Source organism: Nilaparvata lugens, chromosome 9 (genome assembly GCF_014356525.2).
Source record: "Nilaparvata lugens isolate BPH chromosome 9, ASM1435652v1, whole genome shotgun sequence".
Classification (NCBI taxonomy): domain Eukaryota; kingdom Metazoa; phylum Arthropoda; class Insecta; order Hemiptera; family Delphacidae; genus Nilaparvata; species Nilaparvata lugens.
The window spans coordinates 35168378-35185877 of NC_052512.1; the positions used below are offsets into that span (position 1 = coordinate 35168378).

The 17500-nt window shown below is 35.2% G+C and overlaps 1 protein-coding gene across 1 annotated transcript in view; it reads right to left on the reverse strand.

The window, feature by feature from the left end:
- The window catches only part of LOC111054170 (phospholipid-transporting ATPase ID), a 110214-nt gene that overhangs the window by 48712 nt on the left and 44002 nt on the right, over positions 1-17500 (reverse strand). The window contains exons 3-9 of the mRNA XM_039435801.1: positions 15473-15531; positions 11465-11677; positions 7813-8018; positions 5086-5241; positions 2646-2820; positions 1257-1471; positions 45-300 (exon numbers count right to left, since the gene is read on the reverse strand). Coding sequence (XP_039291735.1) covers positions 45-300; positions 1257-1471; positions 2646-2820; positions 5086-5241; positions 7813-8018; positions 11465-11677; positions 15473-15531 — 1280 coding nt within the window. The remainder of the gene's footprint in view (positions 1-44; positions 301-1256; positions 1472-2645; positions 2821-5085; positions 5242-7812; positions 8019-11464; positions 11678-15472; positions 15532-17500) is intronic.

Below are 17500 nucleotides of genomic sequence, written 5' to 3' on the forward strand. Positions count from 1 at the left end.
GATATTATTTACGAGAAATTTTATCAATAAATATGTATACGAACCTCATCAACATCGATAACTTGGCCTGTGATGGGGTTGATCAGCTCGCCATAACAGACGCCGGCAATCGAACAGCGGTTGAAGGCCATAATGTTGCGTGTCAGTGTGCCGGTCTTATCCGAGAAGATGTACTGTATTTGGCCAAGCTCCTCGTTCAGCGTGGTAGTTCGTGCTTTGGCCGCCATGTGACGCCTCTCGCAGTACATCTTCGAGTCCCAGTTGATTAGAAAGCTCTGAACAAATCGAATTACCTCCACACTGCAATCACAACGTCAACAGTCAACTTACAGTCCGGGTTTTGTGAATTTGCCAATAGGCAAAGGGCCACTAGACTACAATACCACCTGTTCAAAAACATCCAACATTTTTGAAAATGTATCTTTTTATAAGCAAACAGAATGATGCTTATTTGTTTCTTCTCAAATGCAACGGCTTGCATCAGAAAAGATACACAAGGAGCTTTGATGTATCTTTCCATAACCGCCGTGAAGCTGGCCCCAACATATCGAGCCCAAAATTTGAAACTTATACTTGGGATATTCTAAAAGCCCAAATTAAGCCTTAAATATTGACATATGTTTCAAATTTTGGGCTCAACGGGAAATGGGGTTTATAACGATTTATATATTACCGCTTCATGGCGGTCTTTCCATAAGCAACATAGATGCTCTTCTGTATATTCTCACAAGCATCTTGTTGCATCCGAAAAGATACACATGGAACTTTAATGTACCTTTCCATAAGCAGCAGAATATGCTCTTCTGTATCTTCTCAGAAGCAACGTGTTGCATCCGAAAAGATACACATGGAACTTTAATGTACCTTTCCATAAGCAGCAGAATATGCTCTTCTGTATCTTCTCAGAAGCAACGTGTTGCATCCGAAAAGATACACAAGGAGTTTTTTTGGAGTTACGTCCTTTTAGCACAACACAGCCTATCAGCTGACATTCGTTCAACATGCTCTTTCCATTGTTGGTGATACGTTGCAACTCTCTCATTCATGAAGAATCTCTGTGTGTAGGGAGCTTCCTTCAACGAAGCGTCCTCCATCTAGGGATCTCGGGTCTCTGAAGGCTTATGTTTTTGCAAAGCCGTGAATATTACCCCGCAAACCATACGTTCTCTCTTCTCTTGAAATATTCTGTTATGTATAATTGGAAATTGTAGATTACTTTTCAATTCAATAGATTTGTACTTGATTCAAGCACTCACCTGACATAGAGTGAAATAGGTACAACTGTGTTGAGCACGATTGCATAGCTGAAGAAGACAAGCAGACCGATGATGGACGCTCCAAGCTGTGGAGGCTCGTTGGGGATGATGTTGTCCCAGGGCAGATAGAACTGGAACCGGTCGCCAAACTCCAACTCCCACAAACTGCACGCCGCCATGCAAAACACGCAGATCGCCACCAGAAATAACACTATCTGCCGGAAATATAATACAAGATAGCATGAGATGGAAATTGTTCAATTTCTCCGTGATGAAGTAGACACTTGTATTAAAATTTTAACTTTTTAGGGATAACTGCTGAAGAAGAAGGAGAAAAAGAAGTAGGAGAAGAATGAGAAGAAAAAGTATTAGAAGAAGGAGAAGGGAGAGAAATAAGAGGAAGGAGAAGAAGGAAGAGAAAAAGAAGAAGAAAAAGAAGAAGAAGAAGAAGAAGAAGAAGAAGAAGAGAAGAAGAAGAGAAGAAGAAGAAGAAGAAGAAGAAGAAGAAGAAGAAGAAAAAGAAGAAGACGAAGAAGAAAAAGAAGAAAAAGAAGAAGAGGAGGAAGAAGAAGAGGAAGAGGAAGAAGAAGGGTAAGAAGGAGAAGGAGGAGTAGGAGGAGAAGAAGAAAAATAAAGAGAAGAAGAAAGAGGAAGAGGATGAGGAGGAGAAAAATCTTATATAAATTCAATGCTACCGATTCTGAAATGTTCAATCGAAGACATTTCAACTTTAGGCCCTCATATATCTTAAAAATAGAAAACTATGAAAAGGTTTTCCTTGAAAATATATTCAATTTTTGAAACTGAATAGTATTATTCAAATGGAAAATAGTGTAGAATATCAAGTTTTCAAAACCCTGGAGGACAGCTTTGAACCATTCTCATACTTTTCAGCCCTTCTAGGTAGTGAATGATATCAGCAAATCCTATCTTTGAGTTGAGGATAAGTTTAGTAGAGGTGCGTACAGACTTTTGCTCTGCACCGCAACCGAACGTCAATCGAGCAGAGCGATTGATGATCGACCGGCGAGCAAGAGTGGAACGCGAGAAGAGCTAACATCTCCCGTAACGTTCATGATCGGTGCGAGTGAAGTGCGGGGGCGGAGCGATTGCAGTGCGATGGCGGAGCGATTGCAGTGCGATGGCGGAAGGAGGGCCAAACGAGGGCAGAGCGTGCGCGGAGCGGGTTGGAGGCGCGTATATCTGTACGCATTTAACGTTCTCGTGATTCCATCTCCAGTAGGAATAGAAATGACCTAATAGAATGGATTTAATAATACATAAATGAAGAATAATAATATGAAATAACCAACAGTAAATGAATATTCTTTATCTTCCCATTATAATGAGACAATAAACGTGAAATCAATTGAGAAATTTATTACAAACCCCGACGATGATGAAATTGAGCAGGCGATCAATACTGGTTCGTTTGAACTTTGTTTTTCCAGAGTTCTGCATGAGTTTGGTGTCTTTTCCAGCAAATATGACGACTCCGTAGCACCACTCGGTATTACGTAGGATACATCCTCGCAATACTATTAGATCGTTGTCTAATGGATATCTGAAACATAAAAATACATTTTCAACATTTATAATCACAGATTGTTCAATATCAGTTCACTGACACAAAATATGACTATGGCAAGCGAATGATGTCATGATGATCTCGCTGCAAGAAGACAAGTGAAGCTTGCTACTCTCATTGTAAGGGTGGCCTTTACTGTGCAGAAGGCAAAAAAAGCTTTTTCCTCCACCTACAGACTAAAGTGCTTACTTTACTCCCTGGAACATAATACTAAAGTATCACTTTTTCACTCTCGAGAGGAAAAACAGAAAAACTCCCTAGAGCGTAAAAGTAACTCCATTTAAATAACATGGGAAGCATCTCTATATTTTTAAAAACTCTCAATTAAAATAGTTTAGAAGGTCTAAGCTCAGATGAGGAGGCATAGAAAGTAGTCATTGAACCAACTAAATTCAATACCTCAACCAGACATTTGATCAATATATGAAATATATGTTTGTATGCTAAAATTATTACAAACTACATAATTGTAAGTATACTATAAAAATATTTTTTTAAATTCCATGTTATTCAAAATACCAGCCAACGAATAATCCTCATTAACTAATCAAATTTGAAACGGGATCTTCATCATAGTTGTAGTTGAGTCGGCCATTGTTGTTACAACTTTTGCCGACAGATAGCGCATAGCTCTTTCGGCGGTAAACTGTGATTACAAGCCAGCTGTTTACTTTCTAGGTTATGTTGTAACACATTAATTGTTACTGGTCACATAAGTTTTTAAAAATTATTCTATTTGCAGTTTTTATAAACATGTAGTTGGAGGAAAAATTTTGTGTATATATCACGAGTGAAAAATGCTTTTGTTCCCTGGACAATCTTTCCCCTCCAGGGAGAAAAAGTGACATTTTTCACTGTAGATATACAAAGAACTATTTACTGGTAATATTTCTCAAAGTTTTCGATTTGTATACTATCAAGCTATCAAATTAAAGAAGTTTCTCCAGAAAAAAATTTTTTCTTAAGATGAATACTTCTTGAGATATGAGCACCCAGAGTTTACATTTTTGGGACAGATCATATCAAATTCGGTAAGATATGGATTCATGAAATTCTAAGGATAAATTCTGCATGGTTTACAACAACAACTCCCAAAGAATATCGATTTTTGAGAAAGTTATACAATTACCAAAAATAATTCATCAAAAAGTTAATTTTGATCATTTATAGTAGGCTAGATTGGATAATTTTTCAACAATTGAAATTTTTAAAAAAATTGGGTTTCATTCAATTAGACTATTAATACCATGAAGAATTCATTCTTAAGGGCCCCATACATTAGGGAACTTGGATCGGCGAACTTGGTTCGGGGAACCAAGTTCGTGTAGGATTTGCCCACACTCTGTAGTGCAGAGAGCGAACAACCGTTATTCGTTATTTCAGTGTCTTTCGGGGTCTAGAGATGAGCGTTTCAAAGTTTGCTGCTGCTGTGGGAAGAAAATATATTGAATATAATATAGATAGTATATATCGCCCTGGCAGACGAACCGAACAAAGTTTTTAATCCAGATTTAATCAAGTTCGTCACGAATTTGGTTCACGGTTCTCCAATTTTCCACATACACTGGGGAACTTGATTACATTGGGGAACTTCATACAAAATCACATAACCCTGTTCTTTGGAAACATCAATTGCTGATCAAAATTAGGAAGAGGGGACAGTTTTGGGCTTAGCCTTTTATCCTCTCTCGATCATTCTACATTATTAATTTTTTGCTCCATTTTTTATCAATTAAATAATTATTATCTTTCCGGTAGTTGCGCCCTACTCAATCACACGAGCAGTCGCGTGTTGTATTTTTTACAACATCCAATTTTCCAAGTGTTATGTAATCTGTTTACTTTCAAAACATATGAATTAATTTTATAATTACTTTTTCCATCTCCTTGGATTATTTTACGCCTATGAACATTTGGATGATTACCATTCCATAGCCCAATAAGGTACATCAAGCAAAGCCATCAATTCTGTGTTATTGGTTGTTTACAGTCCCCGTATACAGTCTTTCCCTATCTTATGCACAGTGCGACTCATGCACTGTCGCGACTAAATGGCACCTAAAGACTGAACCATTGCTCGGTTGATACTGCAACTCAGTGGAGTGATGGGGGGAAAGTTTTGGAATGCATAGGTGACTCATTCACTGACACCACCCCATTCAATAGTTTTGTGCAGCAAAAAAACTGACACTGTTGTACTTTTTACGTTGAATGGAACGTTGAATGGAATGGATTACTGACCTCTTTCCTTTCCATGTGAGTGATCCCTGGAACTTGTTGAGTATGTTGTTGGGAGTCTCGCAAACGACTTCTCCATCGAAAGTGCTCAGTTGGCCGTCATCTTGTCCCATGTCAGCTGTTTCTGGCAGGCATTGACGACATTTCAGGTTAGTTTCCCTGTCAAATCAAACACACCATTATTAGATAACAATTAGAAACATAAGCCCATAATATACTTACATAAGAAGAGAGTCAGATGAGTAACTAATTCTAAAAATCGAGGTAAGCTACCAATATTCCTCTCTTATTGCTGATGCTCCAGCATTATCGAATCAAATCAAATCTTTATTTGTCCCGAAAACATAATTACAATGACAGAAATGGTTATAAACGGAAAAAGTAAAATACAATATAAAATGGAAAAAGAAAAATACCATTAGTAGGAATATACATAGCTATATTAAAAACGGGAAGTCCCTGCAAGGATCCAGGAACCTGAGCGCAGAGGCCGAGTGTTCAATGCTTAACAGTACAAAAAAAATAATGGGATATTATTAAGAAATAGGAAGAAGAAAAAGTGGGTGAGGAAGGGAAGAGAAAGAGCATAGTGAAGGCATACGGGAAAGTAAAGAATAGATGATAATCACATAAAAAACATGAGAAGTCTTTATACTGAGGAAATTACATTGCCAAAATTAGATTGTTCGAGATTATCCATGTATAAATTTCAATTAGCAGTTTCCTATTAAATTTACTAGTGATTAAATGGTTAGGAATAGCATTGATGAGCTTACTGCGCTGATGAAATTATTATCTGCATTGAAGATTGAGATACGTATTTGTTGTACCAGTAGGCCAGCCTACCAAAACCCAGTTCATGAAATAATTTTGTTGCCGAATGAGTTATGAGATTTAAACTAGGACCACCAAGGCGACTAATTTCTGATCAAATAAATGGATTAATGAATAGAAAGTAGGATTATCTGGAGGGAAGTATTTGGGTAACAATCTTGGACCCCCCATCACTGTATGGAATACTAAAGGGCTTAAACCTAGATCCCCATCACTGTTTGGGATACTACAGAGCTTGACCTGGAAGGACAACCCAAATAAAGCAATGCTTAGAGACAACATGGGGTTATGCATAACCCCAGCTTAAAAATATCTAAAAATTCCTACTAAATCCATTTCTACTAATATTTTTTTTATGATCAAAGCCTCAAGTAATAACTTTTGATGTCTCTCATGTGTTTTTTTTTTCAATCTCATCAACTGGATGAAAAAAATAATAAGCTATATGAATAAAAATCGAGCCTCAACTTTTGACATTCAATAACTTTTTTATGTGTGCACCGAATTTTATGAATTTTGTTTAGTTGTGTTTTTTATGTTCAGGAGCAGGTTTATGACCTATCAAAGTTTACATGCAATCCTTATGGAAGAAGATTTTTGAGCTGGCCACACACAGAAATAAAAATCAGCTGTTATAATCATTGTAACATCCAACAGTCATCGGTAGAACTGTATTTTTTTCTTTCTACTGATTCACAAAATTTTAATCCTAATAATAATGCTGCGGTGCAAACGACATCCAAACTTGGGTCGTAGAACTCGAAATACTGTAAATTTAGAATATGCACGGAAAGATTAGCAGCAAGGAGATATGCCATTCAATTTCCCAGCAAGCTGAATTCAACTATATCTAAAAATACAGACTGCTGTAGCCTACAACTGACCAAGCACATAGGGAGTCCATATTGAGATATAAAATACTGATTGTTGGATAATTTTCATAAAAATATAGTACATCAGATTAAGCTAAGACTAAGCACACCTGAGGATGCGCGGCTTGGTGATACAGAGTGTTGATCTTATGGAGATTACCTTATCATATCGTTTCACTGCATGTCCGATTCAGTGTGTGTGAGTTATTATTATTATTATTATTATTATTATTATTTTTCATCCACTGACCTCCTATAAAAGGGGTATTTGGACTTGTCAATGTCGTAAGTCAATAAAATACAGAACATAAATACATAAATGATAAGTCAATATATTTTCTTTTCTCTCCAAACCTTATCTCGACGCTCGTGGTTTAGAACATAAATAGGCACATGAAAAGTCAATACATTTTTTTCTATTCTCTCTAAACCCCATTTCGACACTCGTAGTACTCTCTGAACTCTTCATTTGAGTACGCGCATATGGACAGCAGCTCCTTCTTTAATTGTTCTCTGAATTTTGTACCAGTCATTTCTTTTATATGAGCTGGTAATAAATTATACAACCGAATACCCGAACTCCTAACACCTCGCTCATACATGGTTGTCTGGTGTGTGTCGTCTCTTAGGTTGTTCCTATCTTGTTGGGTATTGATGGAATGTTCCGCCTGTATTAAATTCATGTATATTTTTCTTAATGAAGCAGATTGTTTCGAGAATATATAGGCTTGGGAATGGGAGAATTTGAAGTTAGTTCTTCCATTCAAATCCAATAAGCTAGAAGCATAATGCCGCATCCCGCCTCCTAAGGTGTGAATCCAGCTAAAGTTTGTCATTAGATGCATTAAATATTTGGCGGTACGAAGTTCGCCGGGCCAGCTGGTATCAAATAAATCGAATTGGCCACCAAATTTGATACTTTTCGAAGAACAATACCCATCGTTTTCTATGTTATAGTGATGATTCCCATCAAATTTGTTAGAGGAAATTTATGCAATTAGTTGGTATAAAAATGTAACCTCACCCATCAAGCTCAGCAGTCTCAATGAAACAGAGACCGTTGGGCTCGGAGGTGGAGAGGAGCAGGACATCAGCGGCCACAAAATGGTTGTTCTCCATGCGGATGACGTCACCAACCTGCACACGTGACCAGCGCTCTTCAATTAAGCGGCCATCTTGGACCATCTGCGAGCGCCTGTTGTTCACTTGGCGGTCGCTCTTGTGACGTTGCTAAACAAAGAAACAAATCATCAATCATCAAAGTACAAATTAATAATATCACATTAATAATGATGTACAGAACACGTCCTGTAGCTTTGCCTCCCTGACTTTTAAACATCATATAGGCAAGGTATTGTTTATTGTTTATTGTTTATTGTTTATTGTTTATTATTTATTGTTTATTGTTTATTGTTTATTGTTTATTGTTTATTGTTTATTGTTTATTGTTTATTGTTTATTGTTTATTGTTTATTGTTTATTGTTTATTGTTTATTGTTTATTGTTTATTGTTTATTGTTTATTGTTTATTGTTATTGTTTATGTTTATTGTTTATTGTTTATTGTTATTGTTTAGTGTTTATTGTTTATTGTTTATTGTTTATTGTTTATTGTTTATGTTTATTGTTTATTGTTTATTGTTTATTGTTTATTGTTTATTGTTTATTGTTTATTGTTTATTGTTTATTGTTTATTGTTTATTGTTTATTGTTTATTGTTTATTGTTTATTGTTTATTGTTTATTGTTTATTGTTTATTGTTTATTGTTTATTGTTTATTGTTTATTGTTATTGTTTATGTTTATTGTTTATTGTTTATTGTTATTGTTTAGTGTTTATTGTTTATTGTTTATTGTTTATTGTTTATTGTTTATGTTTATTGTTTATTGTTTATTGTTTATTGTTTATTGTTTATTGTTTATTGTTTATTGTTATTGTTTATTGTTTATTGTTTATGTTTATTGTTTATGTTTATTGTTTATTGTTTATTGTTTATTGTTTATTGTTTATTGTTTATTGTTTATTGTTTATTGTTTATTGTTTATTGTTTATTGTTTATGTTTATTGTTTATTGTTTATTGTTTTTGTTTATTGTTTATTGTTTATTGTTTATGTTTATTGTTATTGTTATTGTTTATTGTTTATTGTTTATTGTTTATTGTTATTGTTTATTGTTTATTGTTTATTGTTTATTGTTTATTGTTTATCGTTCATTGTTTATTGTTTATTGTTTATCATTTATCGTTTATCATTTACTGTTTATTGTTTATTGTTCATTGTTTATTGGTTTTGTTTATCATTTATCGTTTATCATTTATCGTTTATCATTTATCATTTATCATTTATTGTTTATTGTTTATCATTTATCATTTATCGTTTATCATTTATCGTTTATCATTTATTGTTTTATGTTCATTGTTTATTGTTTATTGTTTATATTGTTTATATTGTTTATATTGTTTATATTGTTTATATTGTTCATATTGTTTATATTGTTTATATTGTTTATATTGTTTATATTGTTTATATTGTTTATATTGTTTATATTGTTTATATTGTTTATATTGTTTATATTGTTTATATTGTTTATATTGTTTATATTGTTTATATTGTTTATATTGTTTATATTGTTTATATTGTTTATATTGTTTATTGTTTATATCGTTTATATTGTTCATATTGTTTATATTTTTCATATTGTTCATATTGTTTATTGTTTTTGAAGAGACAGATTCAAGACTCCAAAGGTGCAAAGAACCCCACAAGTAAACCAAAGCTTATTGTGTTCCCAAGTAGTATATTAATTAGTAAGAGAAACCAATACCTGTGTCCTTTACAAGAACCAGGAGTTTTTCCCTGTACTAACACATCCCATTCATCACCTGGCTGCTTGTCGCAATCCAGTGCGATATCCCGCTGAAGAAGGGGCGGCCAAGTTGCCTCTAGGGCACCTGGCCACCTTTGACTCAGCCTCTTGACCCACATTTGTGTCTCGAGTTTCACCCATCTCTGGTCTCTTGGGTATTTTCTTCTTGGCCCTCCGAAACTTCGCAGGGTCAAAAGCCTCACCTCTTGCAAGAAGTTTTGCCTAAATGGCCGGCCTTCTTTGAGCAGTGGTGAGGTTTAGTCTCTCCACCCACAAACTCGTGACCTACATGAGTTCCACTCCTGGCCTTTTTGTAGGTCCTTCCGCTGAGAGAGGGGACGCCAAACTGCCTCTAGGGCACCCGGCGCCCGGTAGGCAAGGTATTGTTCCCGGGGCTTTGCAAATTCACGGCTTTGCAAAAACATCAGGCTTCAGAGACCCTAGATCCCTAGATGAAGGAAGCTCCCCACAGATACGTGTTGGACGAAGCTCCCTTCACTCAGAGATTCTCCATGGATGAGAGAGTTGCAACCTATCACCAACAATGGAAAGAGCATGTTGAACGATTGTCAGTTTGATATGCTGTATTGCACTAAAAGGCCGTAACTCGGAAAAGATCCCTGTGTATCTTAGCGGATGCAACACGTTGCTTTTGAGAAGATACAAAAAAGCATCTATTGCTCATGGAAAGATACATTGAAGCTCCTTGTGTATCTTCATGGATGCAAAACGCTGCTTCTGAGAAGATACAGGAGAGCATAATGCTGCTTATGGAAAGATACATTGAAGCTCCTTGTGTATCTTTTCAGATGCAACACGCTGCTCTTGAGAATATACAAAAGAGCATCTGTTGCTTATGGATAGATACATTAAAGCTCCTTGTGTATCTTCATGGATGCAACACGTTCCTTCTGAGAAGATACAGAAGAGCATATGTTGCTTATGGGAAGATACATTAAAGTTCCTGGAGTATCTTCTCGGATGCAACACGTTGCTTTCGAGAATATACAAAAGAGCATCTGTTGCTTATGGAAAGATACACTTTCAAATATGTTGGTTGTTTTTGAAGGGGTAGTATTTTAGTCTAGTGTTTCTCCGCTGATAGGCAAAGCTACAGGACTGTACATTAAATCTGAATGACTAGTTGAATATTGAAATCGCTTCTACCTGTCAAATTTCATGAAAATCCATTGCTGCGTTTCGCCGTAAAATGCGCAACATGTAAACATTTAAAAATAAAGAGAAATGCAAAACTGTCGACTTGAATCTTAGACCTCACTTCGCTCGGTCAATCAATGATGTCTTCTTCTTCTTCTTTCAATCAGGGATTAGGATATTGCCTGTTCCGACTCACATTCAGCTTGTAATTAGAATAAAAAAATAGATAAAATCTATAAATTAATAACATCAATAAAATCTAGTCTAATATCATCATAAGCATCACTACAATCTACTGTTATAATTTTATAATAAATATAATGATCATTGCCATCTTTTTCGTGGCCTGCCTATGTCTCTTTTGCCTACCAGTTTATACTTGAAAATTCTGTGAGGAAGCCTATCAGCTGACATTCGTTCCACATGCTCTTTCCATTGCTGACGATAAGATGCAACTCTCTCATTCAGGGAGAAGATATTCAGCTCTTCCCGTATATCCTCAATTAATGATGTAATACTTGAATTGTATGGATAAATGGAGAATAAATAAATGAAGATATGTGAGAGAGCAATTTTACATAAAATCTGAATATTGTAATCGCTAATGAATAGTTAATGAGTTAATAAGTGTGTTAGAATAGGGCACTACTCACATAATCATCATAGGCGTCCTTGATGGCCGTCAGACACAGAACGCCGATAAGTGGGACAGCCGTGGTGACAGGCGTCAGCGACGAAATTATATTAATCATTTGCAGAATCATCAGGCAGAGAAAGTAGAAGTTGGCTAGGCGCTGGAACTGCTCGAACAAATTCAGAGGTAGAAAAGTGGCTAGCGAATATTTTGCCGTTCTGATGAAGTTGTTCTACGATAACGGCAGCATGAAACAGAGCAAAACAGTTTATAAATCATTTCAATGCAAATTCAAATTTTTGGTAGGACCAGTAAAATGAATCACATTTCGAAACAAATTCGAATATTCGCCAATGTCTATAGTAAGAGGTCTGGACAGTCTCAGATATATAGTAGCGACTGGCAACTGTCACAGTTATCACAGAGTTATTCAAAAGTATTCTGTGTTCCTGGTAAAGATCAAGGTGCATTTTCGTTTGTGCGCAAACTTCCGCAGTCGACGACGACAAGCATTGTTGACATTCATATTGTCCAAATTTTAAGTGTGCTGAAACAGCTGATCAAATTACATTATTTGTGTTTATTATTCAAGAATCAAAACTTTCCCAATAATAAAAACATATTGCCATTTAAAAGTATAAAAATACTGTATATACACTCAGCCACCCCATTAGAACATAATCTTTTAGGTTATTTAGACAAATTGAAATCTACCCAATCTAAGATCCTCATCCTGTCGTGGTCGACGAAAACCCTAAGGGTTAAGATGATTTCGCATAAACGAGAACTCTGAAGCTGCGTTTACACCAAAGTTATTAACAAAATGTTAATAACTTGATCTTTATAGATTCTATTAGATTGAACGGAACTTGACAAACACATATCATCATGTGTAAGTTATGTTCAACCTGATAGAATCTATAAGGATCAAGTTATTAACAATTTGTTAATAGCTTTGGTGTAAAAGCAGCTAAGGGTTAAGCTGATTGGGTCATAAATTTTGACAATTCCTATACTCTAATTAGAGTCTCTGGGAAGCTTTAAAAACAAAGAAAGAATTATTATTATTGAACGAAAATCCTAATTGAATGCTGTAATTCACCCCGAAGAGTTCAGCTACCTCAAATATTGACAACAGGGTAGACTAAACAGCTAGATGGAAATTCGATGAGCGCTACTATTCAAAAATTATTTGACAGCATTATTTCCCGGGCTGTTTTGTCGAATTTCCATCTAGCTGTTCACCCTGTTGTCAATATTTGCAGTAGCAGAAGTCTTCGGGGTGAATTACAGTATTCAATTAGGATTTTCTTTCAATAATAATAATTAATTCATCAGCATTTGAATAATTGCAATATCTCAGTAATTTCCATCTGTAACAAAGAAAGAAACAAAAAAATGCGAACAAGTATTGATCAGTCGATTGTGATCACTGAATGGAATGCGGATAAAATCATTACTTGCGCATGCGTATAACAGTATCATGCGTATTATAGCTGCCGCTATTATTCATATTTTGACGGCTTTACCAGCTCATAAATCTTACGGAGGTTCACGAAACGGGAGGCGATTCTCAGATCTTTATTAATTTTATCAATATTGATCTCGTGTAATTTCTTTAAGGCAGTGCAAAGGCTAAAAATCAACTTTCTACTCGTGATAGTTTTCAAAGTTTTTCGATTCGTATATCATCAAGCCATCAAAATGAAAAAGTTTTCTCAGGAAAGATTTTTTTCTGATCATTACTTTTTGAGATATGAGCGCCTGAAGTTTGAATTTTCGGGACAGAACATTTCAAATTTGGTAAGAGATAAATCCATGAGATTTAGAGGATAGATTCTTCTTGGTATTGTTGATCTAGTAAAACAAAAATTTTCTTAAAATATCAATTTTTTAATTCACTGAAAATAACTAAAAAATAACTTTAAGTTAAGTTATTTTTGGTAAATTCAATAACTTTTTCAAGAATTGATATTTCCAGATTTCATCTAAATCTCATGGATTTATATCTTACCGAATTTGAAATGTTCTGTTCCAAAAATTCAAACTTCAGGCGCTCATATCTCAAAAAGTAATGATCGAAAAAAAAATGTTTTCCTGAGAAAACTTTTTCATTTTGATAGCTTGATGCATTTTGATAGCATTTCGATATATAAATCGAAAAACATTGAAAACTATCACGGGTAGAACGTTTATTTTTAACCTTTGCACAGCCTTAAACCCCTATACTCATTTTGAAAAACGTATGTATTTTAGCAGGAAAGTGAAGACCTCAATTCCATACAAACTCTGTACAGTGCAAGCGAGGACCCGCTGCAATAACCCCGTACGCCTTCAGCGTTTTTCAAAACTCAAACCAGAGTACAGGTGTGCATTGCGAGTTGCGTTTTTTCTAGTTAGGCGTAAATACTGTAGTTTCTTCCCTCTGACTCTTCGCGGATCACCTCCAGAGCTTTTGTGGACAACCTATTGGGAACTACTAATCTAGAGAGATATGTGGAGATATAAATTCCAATTATATATTTTTTCCTCATTTACATTATTAGCTGCTATTAATCCAAATTCTTTTGAATGAATTTGAATTTTGTACAAACATATTTATGTAATTCTAATTCATTATCTATACAAAATTCTATATTTGGATTGTTTTTATGTGATAAATTACAATTTTGGACATTTGTAATGATGAAGATGATTTTGAAAATGTTTTTTTGAAAATTGAAAATTGAATTTCAACCTTCTTTAACCTCAAAATTGTTCCAGCAATCAGATTTTTAACTTAAATATGTGTAACGCTAGTTCGCCTCCGTGGTGCACATTGGATAACGCTAAAGCAGGGAACCCACTATGCCGTCACCGTCAGGCACCGTCCAGCACTGACCGTCACCGTCAGTCGCTGCCTTCACCGTCATTTTTCCGGCGATAACCCATTTGCCCGTCTGGTTAGCTCCGTCAGAAACCGGAGCTAATCAGAAGAAATGCATCAGTTGCGATGGAGAGTTCATCAGACGAGGAATTGCTAGTAATAGCCGCAGCATGTGCTGAAGAAGAAGAGATACAGAAACGGAGGAAGCATAGGTACTGGGTGCACGAAATCTTCAGAAGAAGAAACAAATATGGTGAATTTCATCATTTGTTTGATGACTTGAGAAAAGACGATGCTAAGTTAGAATATAAATTGAAATAAGGAAACAATAGTAAAAACACTATTTTTAGCACTTTCGCAAGATTTAATTGTCAGACAAATGAGAAGATATTAGTAAAAGTAGATTGTAAAACCAATGATAGTTTTGGCTGTTATGTGTATTTTACTTCACTGATAGTTGAATGTCGACTGGAAGAATGATAAAAAAACGGACCGGCTATCCGGCAAGAATGCCCCAAACAGCAATGGTGGCCGACGGTGACTGACGGACACGGTCGTGGCCGGTGACGGACGGGATAGTGGGTTGCCGTTCGTTTTAAACAATGCAAAGCAATGTTGCCGGTACGCAACGGTGACGGTCGGTGCCGGACGGCGCCTGAAGGTGACGGCATAGTGGGTTCCCTGCTTAAATGGACTAGCAAATGATGGTGGTCAGACAAACGTATGTTCTCCTGACCGACAACTACACAACGTCACAAAGAAATTGGAAATATACAGTGTATATCTAGGCATTTGAGACTTATGAGCTAAATATTTGTTGTGTATCTGCCATACGCTAAATAAATAAATCCAATTTCAAAATGTTTTTCATTTGATTCATTCTATCATCTCAATAATTCATAGAGTCTAACTCTAGTGTAAAATCATACACTACATTTTTTTTTGAACATTGAAACGTATAAAAAAACAAGAAATTGGTGTACCTTAAATTTTCTTGGAAAGCAATACTCTCCTTACTTATGGTAGAAGATCGATAGGCCGAGGAAATTGATAAATCAGTACAGTATACTGTTATGTTTCATCTTCGAACACTGAGAAAATTAACTTTTAGACGATTCAAAAATAATTACATGAAGAATATTGAATCAAAATTTTACTTACGGCATAGTTGAACTGCCGGTTATATAAGCGGTCATTTGCTCGGATCCTGCGTTCTTTTTCTGTGAAAAAGAATATAGTATTGTATAAGTTGCGAACAAATACACCACAAATAAGACAAAGTTTGTTACATGCTAAGTAGTCACGAATTAGATCTCATATTTTTAATAAAGTATATAAATATATACAGAGTGACACAGAATAACGGGAACTTTTGAAAACGCCATAAAACATTAGTGGGAAGGGAAAAATGATTTTATTCAAAGTAATGTAAAGTTCAAGACTTGCCATTTGAGGGTTATCAATAACATCTATCACTTTTTGACAATTACTCCATTCAAATGGCTTCCTCCTGCACAAATACACTCTTGAAATCTGTGTTGAGATTCCTGAACGATTGTTGCAACATTTAAGCTGGGATATTGTTATCTCAGTCAAATTTCATTTTGAATTTCATTTCATTCTGTTATGATTCAACCACAGTTATTGGTCAAGTTGTGGAAACGTTTGATTTGAGATAGCTCCACAAACAGAAAAAAATCGCAGGTGGACAGATCATGGGACCAGGAAACGCAACCTAATCGTGAGATTACACGGTTACTAAACAATACTCACTCGCACAGTTGCCATTAAATGCCGTGCATCAATAATTTTCAATTAATTGAAAATTGAAACATAATTCAAAATGAAATCCGCAATATCCATGATGAAATGTTGCAGTGATCAATTAGGAATCGTCAACACATATTTCAAGAGTGTATTCGTTCAGGAGGAAGCCATCTTAAAGAATTAATTGTCAAAAAGTGATGTATGTTATTAATAATTCTAAGATGGCAAATCTTGAACTTTACATTAGTTCGAATAAAATCATGTTTGCCCTCCCGACTAATGTTTAATGGCGTTTTTAAAAGTTCCCGTTATTCTGTGTCATTCTGTATATAGCGAGTTTAATTTACAGAACAAGCCGTCTCTCGCATTCCACACGCCAATTTACAGCAAAAAAATCGTAAAGTCGTGAGACTGGAGTATCCGCGACTGGAGTCGTACGATTTGAGTCGAGATAGGTGTGTTGAGCCTTAGTGTAATGCTGATTCGACTTTATGCTCTTTTAGCCACGGCTGGGAGTGTAATACTTTTTCCTCCACCTCCTGTCTAAAGAGCCTACTTTACTCCCTGAAACATAATACTAAAGTGTCACTTTTTCGCTCTCGGTAGGAAAAAACAGAAAAACTCCTTAGAGCGTAAAAGTAACTCCATTTAAATAACATGAGAAGCATCTCTATTTTAAAAACTTACATTTGAAATAGGTTAGAAGGTCTAAGCTAAGATGAGGAAGCATATAGAGTAGTGATTAAACCAGCTAAATTCAATACCTCAACCAGACATTTGATTAATATATTATGAAATAAATGTTTCATGCTAAAATTATTACAAACTTCATAATATCAGTATACTATAAAAATGTATAATTTTTCTTTTTATATTCCATGTTATTCAAAATACCAACCAACAAATATTCCTCATTAACTAATCAAATTTGAAACGGGGAACTTCATCATGGTGTTGTAGTCGAGTCGGCGGCCATTGTTGTTACAACTTTTGTCGACAGATAGCGCTGTCGGCGGAGAACTGTGTGATTACAAGACAGCTGTTTAATTCTTAAGTTATGTTGTAACTCATTTTACTGGTTATGTAAGCTTTTAAAAATAATTTTATTTCCAGTTTTTATAACTCATAGTAGTTCTGTGAACAGTAGACCTCACGCAGTATTCTCATCCACAAGTATCTGATTGAAACTATTTATAAACCTTATGAAAATACAGTAATATACTGGCTTCTCAACACATCTGTGGAATCACTTAATGTGGTTATCTACTAACGTTGATGGAAAGATACATTTTCAAGATGTTCGATGTTTTTGAAAGGGTAGTATTATAGTCCACTAGACAGCTGATTTATGATGAATAATTCTATAGTCTGATTTTTACTCTAATATTGACGTAAGAAGGAGGCTCCTTTTTCCTTTTATAT